The 8,255-nt window shown below is 40.4% G+C and overlaps 2 protein-coding genes across 2 annotated transcripts; both read right to left on the bottom strand.

Moving 5' to 3' along the window:
- Positions 1-774: 774 nt before the first annotated feature.
- On the bottom strand, positions 775-1,944 carry LOC141790013 (uncharacterized; the record flags this gene model as incomplete). Its single annotated transcript, XM_074669643.1, has 1 exon — positions 775-1,944. A coding segment is annotated over one exon (1,053 nt), but the record flags the coding sequence as incomplete, so codon positions are not given.
- Positions 1,943-4,120, bottom strand: LOC141790049 (uncharacterized). Its single transcript, XM_074669685.1, has 3 exons — positions 4,030-4,120; positions 3,184-3,911; positions 1,943-2,469 (listed from the first exon to the last, which is right to left on the bottom strand). Exons 1-3 carry the CDS (start codon positions 4,091-4,093, stop codon positions 1,948-1,950), a joined length of 1,314 nt encoding a protein of 437 aa, XP_074525786.1. The 5' UTR covers positions 4,094-4,120; the 3' UTR covers positions 1,943-1,947.
- Positions 4,121-8,255: the final 4,135 nt, after the last annotated feature.

The raw sequence follows: 8,255 nt of genomic DNA, 5'->3' as shown, positions 1-8,255 counted from the left end.
TTGAATCAGGTGTGCTGGAGTGGGGTAACATCCAAAACATGCAGGGCAGGGGGTCCCCAAGACCAGGATTCAGAAACAGTAGCAACGTATACATGGACCCAAATGTTCCGCTTGCATTCAGTTTATTTGCTCAAACGGAAAGAATTTAACCTTTGTATACACCTCGTTCTGAAAGAAAAGTGCCGATCCGAATGGACATTTAATCGGTTTCACAGGGGTGGAATATTCCTTTCCCCAAACCGATTGAGGTATCATGTATCCAGACGGAAAGCTGTCAGGGTGCAGTCTTTCATCGCATGCTCAGATATGAGGTAAGACACAACTTGAGACGCTCCTTAATTCTAAAAATGGTGGCGAATCGTCAGCACTGGACTGCTGCGGAAAGTTTATTTTTGATCCGAACTTTGACGTACTCAACATAATTTCAAGACTGGGCGGATGACAAACTCGCAATACGGAGTATTGCAACACCGTGACAAACAAACTGTCGCCCTTCAACTTTGATAAATCTCGTTGATGTTTTTCTGCGCATGCCCCATTGACTATTCTGTTTGATTATAGCGGCGCATGTTGACCAGAAATTGGAATATTCCTTTCCATGTATACTATTGTTTTTGGGAAAGTCATTCGGAGAGATTCTGTACGGAAAGACGAAAAACTCCTCATGTAACCGTGGCTACTTAGTTATGTGACTGGAATCCCTCACCTCTGCTGATTCAGACCGCTAACAGCTAATTATCAGACTGTGGTTTCCATCACAGTTCAGCCCACTGCAAAATATTAAAGTATCAAATCACTGATCCTTTCAGATTTCTTTTCTCTAAACCAAATAAAGAAAAAGAAAGAAACACAGCACTGGACTGCTGTCATGACTTTTACAGAAATAAAATCTTATGAAATTGAACACCGAGATGAGTCCACATCCTCCGTGAGCTCTCTTAACAGACCAGTTATTTCATTTTCATGAGTTTCCTTCAGTTTCTCTCTTCTGTCTTCAGTTTCCTCCTTCATTTCATTTTCATGTTTTTTCATTAAGTCGTTGATTTTTTGCACGTTTTGTTTGTTCGTGGTGACACGTTTCACTGCGTTATAGAGCCCAGCCTGATGTTTCTTCATCAGTTCTTGTTCATTGAGAAAATAAAACTCCTTGACGAGATCATATCTCTCATCTTTGTCTTTTATCTGTTTCTCATACTTTTCTTTCAGAGCTGCTGATTCCTTTTTGTGTATTTCTTTGAATTCATTGAGCTCTTCAGCTTTCTTTCTGGCTTCTTCTTCATGTGCTTTCTTCAGATTTTCCATATCTGCTTTAAGATTCTCCTCCATCTCTTTTTGCTCTTTTTCTTCTTGTTGCTTTCTGATTTGATCCTCTTCTTCTCTCTTCTTTTTGTCGTTTTCTTTTTGTGTTTCGTATTCCTCCTGTAGTTTCTTCAGTTTTTTTTGTTCTTCAGATCTTATCAGTTCATTTTCTTTAAATCGTTCCTCCCACCACTCTCTCTGTTTTTTCTCCCAGTTGTCTCTTTCTTTTTCCAGTTGCTCTTTGGTCTCTTTCAGCTTCCTTTCACTAGTTTCCCTTTCTTCTCTCTCTAACTTTATCTTTTTCTCCAAAGCTTCAAATTTCTGTTCCCACTCCAGTCTAAGAAGGTCTTCCTCCCTTTTTCTCTTCCTGTCTTCTTCTTCTCTCCTTTGTTGTTCTCTCAGTCTTTCCTCATGCTCCTTCTTTATGTTTTCCTCCATTTCTTTCAGTTCTTTTTCTTTCTGTTTTCTCTCCTTTTCTATTTCTTCTCTCTGTTGACTATTCAGCTTCTCTGTTTCACTCTGTCTTTTTTGATCCTCTTCTTTTCTTTTCTTTTCATAGTTTTCTCTTTCCTGTTCAAACTCTTCTTGAAGTTTTCTGAGTTTGGTTTGTTCCTCCTGTCTTCTCTGTTCCTCTTCCTGATTTCTTTTTTACCACCATTCTCTTTGTTTTTCCTCCCAGCTCTCTCTTTCTTCTCTCATCTTTTCTCTGCTCTCCTCCAGCTGTCTGTAAATCCTCTCTTTTTCCTCTGACTCTAACTTAATCTTTCTCTTCAAGGATGAAAGTTTCTGTTTCCACTCCAGTCGCTGAAGTTCTTCCTCCCCTTTTCTCTTCATGTCTTCTTCTTTTCTCTTTTGTTGTTCCCTCATTCTCGCCTCACGCTCCTTCTTCATGTTTTCCTCCATTTCTTCTAATTGTTTTTCCCTCTGTTTTCTTTCCTTTATAATTTCTTCTCTTTCTTGATTCTTCAGTTTTTCTTCTTCTCTCATTTTTTCTCTGCTCTCCTTCAGCTCTTTGTAGATGGTTTCTTTTTCCTCTGTCTCTAACTTTATCTTTTCCTCCAAAACTTCATATTTCTGTTTCCACTCCAGTTGTTGAAGTTCCTCTGTTTGTTTTCTCTTTCTGTCTTCTTCTTCTCTCTTTTCCTTTTCTTTCCTTCTTTCCTCTTGTTCCTTCCGGATGATTTTCTCCATTTCTTTCAACTCTTTTCCCCTCATTGTTATTTCCATTTTCATGACTTCTTCCTGTTTTTTCATTCTTTCCACCACTTCTTTCATTTTTTCTTCATGTTTTCTCTGAAGTTCCTCCCTCTTTTTCCTCATCTCCTCTTCTTTCTCCTTCAGCTGTCTCTCCATTTCTTTCAGTTTCTTTTCTTTCTGTTTTTTCTCCTTTTCATTTTTTTCTTTTTCTTGATTCTTCCACTTATCCTCTTCTTCTCGTCTCTTTTGATCCTCTTCTTTTCTTTTCTTTTCATACTTTTCTCTTTCCAGATCAAACTCTTCTTGAAGTTTTCTGAGTTTAGTTTGTTCCTCCTGTCTCCTCTGTTCCTCTTCCTGATTTCTTTTTTCCCACCATTCTCTTTGTTTTTTCTCCCAGCTCTCTCTTTCTTCTCTCATCTTTTCTCTGCTCTCCTCCAGCTGTTTGTCAATATTTGCTTTTTCTTCTGACTCTAACTTTATCTTTTTCTCCAAAGCCTCAAGTTTTTGTTCCCACTCCAGTCGTTCTTCCTGTTGTTTCCTCTTCCAGTTTTCTTCTTCCCTCTCTTTCCATTCCTTCATCTTTTCCTCTTGTTCTTTTTTTATTTCTTCCTTTTTTTGAAGCTCTCTTTCTCTCTCTTGTTTAATGTCTTCTCCCTGTTTTTTCATTCTTTCCTCCATTTCTCTCACTTCTTCCTCATGTTTTCTCTGAAGTTCCTCCCTCTCTTTCCTCATCTCCTCTTCCTTCTCCTTCAGCAGTCTCTCCATTTCTTTCTTTATTGCAGTTTCAGCTTCTTGCAGCATCTCATTGGTGAAGCAGCTTCCTCCATTTGTCTTCACCATTGTGTCGATCTTTGCTATCAGCTCACTGACCTGGGTTCTGTTTTCAGCATCATGGTTATTGAACACGTGGTATCTTCCTCCACAGCCAGAGATCAGTTTCTTAAAGGAACCGTCACATTTCCTTTCAATAAACTCCTTAATGGACATTTTAGAATGTTTCAATGAATCTCCTCCAGTTAAAAGGACTATGGTGAACTTTTCAGCATCCTTCCCAAATCCTTCTCTGATCAGTTTTAATGTCTCTTTCTCCTCCTTTGTGAATCTCCCAATTCTTAACACCAACAGGAAAACATGTGGTCCTGGAGCCAGAAAACTGAAGCATTTTTTCATCTCTTCATAAACCTCTTCATGGGACAAAGTTGTGTCGAACAGACCAGGAGTGTCGACCACAGTGACAGGACGACCGTCTACTACTCTGTCCACTTTCTGACAGTGTTTGGTAACAGATCTTGGGCTTGGTTCAGCTTTAAACTCCTTTCCACCCAGAATGGTGTTTCCTGAAGTGCTCTTCCCATTGCCAGTCTTCCCGATCAGCACAATCCTGAGACGCTCTGAGCTCTGCTTCACATCATCACCTGTGAAATAAAAAGTTATTTTAAAACTCATTTTCTTCAACAGACTGTTCATAATTTAAGCATAATTTCTGTAGTTCATTTCACTCATATTCACAAAGTAAAACTTTGTTGTACTTACAAGTTTTCTGGTTTTCAAGCTCAGCATGAAGAATGATCTTTTCCATCTGGGCGTGTGCGTACATTTCTGTTGAGTAGCTTTTTGATTTGACTTTTTGCATCTTTCCCACCAGGTTCATCAGCTCTGGGATCTGCTGCTGGTCCTTAAAGTTAAGAACTAAATGTCTCCCTCCACAGCTCTGAATGAGTCTCTGAATGTCCTGGTCTTTCTCTACAAAGTTAACAACAGCTGGAGCTGAAGGATCAGACTCTACAGTGAACAGGATCATGGTGAAGTCATTGACTTGAGAGCTGAAGGTTTCCTGGAGGATCTTTAACTCTCCCTGGTCTTCATCAGTAAGAGGACCCACAGGGAGGACCAGGATGAAGGCATGGACACCCTCAGGATCACAGAGGGAGACACACCTGAGTGATTCCTCCATCACTGTCTCCAGAGGTTTTCCACACAGAGCAGGAAGCTCCACCAGAGAAACCCAACGCCCACACACCTCTCCCTGATGTTGAACACACTCTGATGAGCTGGAGGCTGAATGAAGACCTGTCTGACCTAAAATGGCCTCTGCTGCTGAAGTCTTCCCTGATCCTCTCCTCCCACACAGGACCAGGTTTAGAGCTGGTTTCATGTGTTCAGGCTTTGGCTTTATAAACAGACCTGCATCCTCACCTTCTGGTTCCTCACGGCAGGTGAGCTGTCCAGAATTTTCATTTGCTGTTTGAACTAATCGTGTTAACAGCTCTGGGAGGTCAGTCTGTTCTTGCTGTAAATGTCGATATTTACACTTCTTGATCATGTCTCTTAAGAGTTGCTCTGATGGTCTTTCCAAAGAACTTGGACTGGCCTCTCTGGGTGGTGATGTCAGTATCAGTGAATGATCAAATGATTGATCACTGAAGTGTCTAAGGACTCTGCAGAGTCTCAGTTTTTGTTCCTGACTGAAGTCTTCAGGCTGTAGAACCAGCAGGAACACATGAGGTCCAGGATCAGAGAGTCTCACACAGTCTGTCACATGTTCTGTCAGTTTGTCTTCAGAGATGTAAGGACTCAGCAGATCTGGAGTGTTGATGAGAACTACGTCTTTCTCCTTTATCCGTCCTCTGACCCTCAAACATTTGTCTGGTTCTCTCTCAGTGTTGAACTCAGTCTTTCTCAGTATAAAGTTTCCCACTGAACTCCTCTCAGACCAGCTGTTTCCCAGCAGAACAACCCTCAGCTCACACACTGGGAGAGATGGGGATAAAAAAAAACAATCTAAGGTTTATTGTTTCACTTTCTGGCTTAATTATTTTTTCATTCCAGGGGGTTTAATAATCTACAAAAAAAATTCTTCAAAAATACTTTAAACACAGGTTTTCTCATGAAGCTGAATTAAAGTTTGACTCACTGTCAGGTGGCAACCATGGCATGCTGTTTCTGCGCCTCTTAGGGAGCAGATCATCTGTGATTGGAGAAACACAGATTCATGTTATCACAGATAAACACAGACTTGAATTACAGTTAATAGTAAAGAAATCAACACACCTCAGTTACCTCTGTATTTATTATGATATATGACATGTAGAGCTGAAAATGTCAGCGTATTATAAACTGTTTCATCAACATTCACAGTTCCAGGTCTGTTTTCTGTTTCTGTCTGTTGAATAAGACGCTCTTCTTCCTGTTGTCTGTATAATAACTAAACAGAGGGAAGAGTGTTACCAGGGGTCTGTTTCACAAAGCAGTTTCAATAAACTCAGAGTCTAATTTTGAACTGTGTTATCTGTTTTAGAAAAGCTGATTTGAGTCAGTTGAATCAACTCAGAGTAGTTTCACCTGGAGTTAAGCGTGTGCAGCCCAACCATAAAAAGCCATCATCAATGGAGCCCAGATTCAACGATACACCATGGCAACAGAAAGGAGAAGGCCCACGTTTTTCACCCTAATTCAACTATAAATTTTAATGTGCTCATATGAAAAGTCCGAGCAGGTTATTCGAAAAAAGAGCAACACAGCTACAGGTGCAAGAGAGAGAGAGACAGCATGGGAGAACATTGCTGCTCAGGTTAATGTGTAAGTATAAATGTAGTCCTTTGCAATCTCAATAACATAATAGGGACAATCTGTTTCAATTAAGTAAATTAAACTTACTAATATGTACATAGTAATTCATTTAATTTATTTAATTTAGATGCAATCCTATGGGGCTGAAGCACAATTGGCAGCAGCTAAGAAGGAAATATAAAAACTAGGGCTGGGCAACGATTAAAACTTTTAATTGTAATTAATCGCATGATTTCCATGATTAATCATAATTAATCGCATTGTGAAAGTGCCATAACATCTGTCATGCAAACACTAAATCAGTACTTGTTATACAGTAATAGTTAAATCACATATTTAGTGCAAATCAAATTTACAAAATGTAAATACAAAATTAAAGCTTATTGGGTCAACAAGTTGGGTCCTATCACAAGGTTTAGGGCAGAAATTACCCCTACAGCAGTGTTTTTGTGCAGCAGAAGCCCAGAGCGCTCGCACCAAACACCACCTCCCTGCTCCTCTGCAGGTTTCCTCTGCACTCAGACGGGGCCATATTTTACTTGACCAGAAACACAAATAAACGGACTCCCACCAAAAAACTCTGATATCGGTCTGCATTCACGCTTTATTTAGAGAGTTTTCAGCGCGTTACTTTCACACAAAAACACCGCTAAATAAGGCTCTAGTTCTCTTCGTGTCTCTTCGTCCTGGCAGACTACCTGTGTTTGTTCATATCTGGCACGCCGTGCGCGCAGACTGATACACTAAGCAGCGAGCGCCTTTAAGCTCCGTGGCGTTGCCCCTCTTCTCCGTGCTTGTTTTGGTTACTCATCGTGTATTTCACTTCCGGTTCCACCGCGGTCAGCAACAGACATTTACAAAATAAAAGCATGTGAGCAACATGCACTAATGTGCGATAAAATATTCAACGGCATTAATAGATTGACGGTTTAACGCGAAAATAACGCGTTAACTTGCCCAGCACTAATTAAAACATTGTTCAAGCAGGCAAAATCTTAGCATGACCTGATGAGGGGGGGGGGTACTTCATTTTTACACGCTTCACATTGTAGAGCAAATATTAAGTGGCTGTTTGGCTGTGCAGTGGTTTTATTCCAAAAATAATGCTGTTTTTACAAACATAAATGGCTTTCTCATCAATATTACATTCTGTTAAATAACTGAGCCCAATTAAACTGACACAGACTTCTACTCAGCCAACAGAAAGAAGAGGAAAACCACAAAGACTGGTAAAAGCTGTTTCATGGTGAGGCGCACTTTTCTGACTGCTCTGCACACAGTTGCCTTACTTGAATTCTCAGCATCTCTGATATTATACAAAAAACTTCTGTTGGCACAGAAAATCTGAGTAACACACAATATCTGCTGTGAGTGAGCACATAACTGCAAGGGGTAATGTTGCAAACTTAAGCACTTATCAAGTTGTGTATGATAATGATTGACAGAGACATGAAACTGTACCGCTCAAAAAAGTAACTGTCCGAAATTGTGAGCACATCTAAGCGCGGTCTGATGATCAACTCCTGACTTCTCTGCGCAGTAATGCTACACCTTCATCCACAGGATTGTTCACAAAAGGATGTCAGTGAAAAAGGTCGGTAGCACGCGCTGTGCCTGGTGAACTACTGACTGATTTTTCTAAATGATTTATTTTTAATGACAGACGGCAAAACAAATCTACATCAAAACTCACTGCTGACTGAATGAATGAGGAAATGAAATGGCGTGTGGCTCTGAAAGAGGGCAGAGACGGAGAAAAACTCAAAGTTCATTGAGAAACACCTGCTCCAGACCAGGTTAGATCCAGAGGCTCAATTGCCAGAGTAACAGACACAGAGTTTTAGTTACACCTCTTTGTGAAACAGGCTTGAGTTTCCCCTCTTTCTCAGGTTTGATTAACCTCCCTTTCTGAAACCAAAAACCCAGAGTTTCACCTATTTCAGAGTTAATAGACTCTGAGTTTTCATTAAACCTGCTTTGAGAAACGGACCCCTACTCTGGTTAGCTAACTGGACCCACCTGATGCTTCAGTCGCCATGACGTCACTTTGGAGAAAACACCAGAGACCGATTCATCTGAAGAAAAACAGCACGGATAGAGAGTTAGAGGGGGAAATAGAGCTTCTGAATAATAATAATCACAGAAGAAAAAAAATCAGAATAGTGTGGAGTTCAACTCAGAGGCTACTG

The sequence above is a fragment of the Halichoeres trimaculatus genome, unplaced genomic scaffold, assembly GCF_033239565.1.
Source record: "Halichoeres trimaculatus isolate MK-OKI-2021-1 unplaced genomic scaffold, fHalTri1.1 fHalTri1_scaffold_5, whole genome shotgun sequence".
Lineage (NCBI taxonomy): Eukaryota > Metazoa > Chordata > Actinopteri > Labriformes > Labridae > Halichoeres > Halichoeres trimaculatus.
This window is presented reverse-complemented; position numbering and strand designations above follow the sequence as displayed.

Bases quoted from the DNA above. Each gene is read 5' to 3' on its own strand.
- LOC141790049 (XM_074669685.1), bottom strand. From the start codon at position 4,093: ATGTACGCACACGCCCAGATGGAAAAGATCATTCTTCATGCTGAGCTT. The intron at 3,912-4,029 runs GTAAGTACAACA...TTTATTTCACAG, and splicing joins GCTTGAAAACCAGAAAACTT to GTGATGATGTGAAGCAGAGC. The intron at 2,470-3,183 runs GTGAGAGAAATG...ATCATCCGGAAG, and splicing joins AGAGAAAACATGAGGAAGAA to GAACAAGAGGAAAGAAGGAA.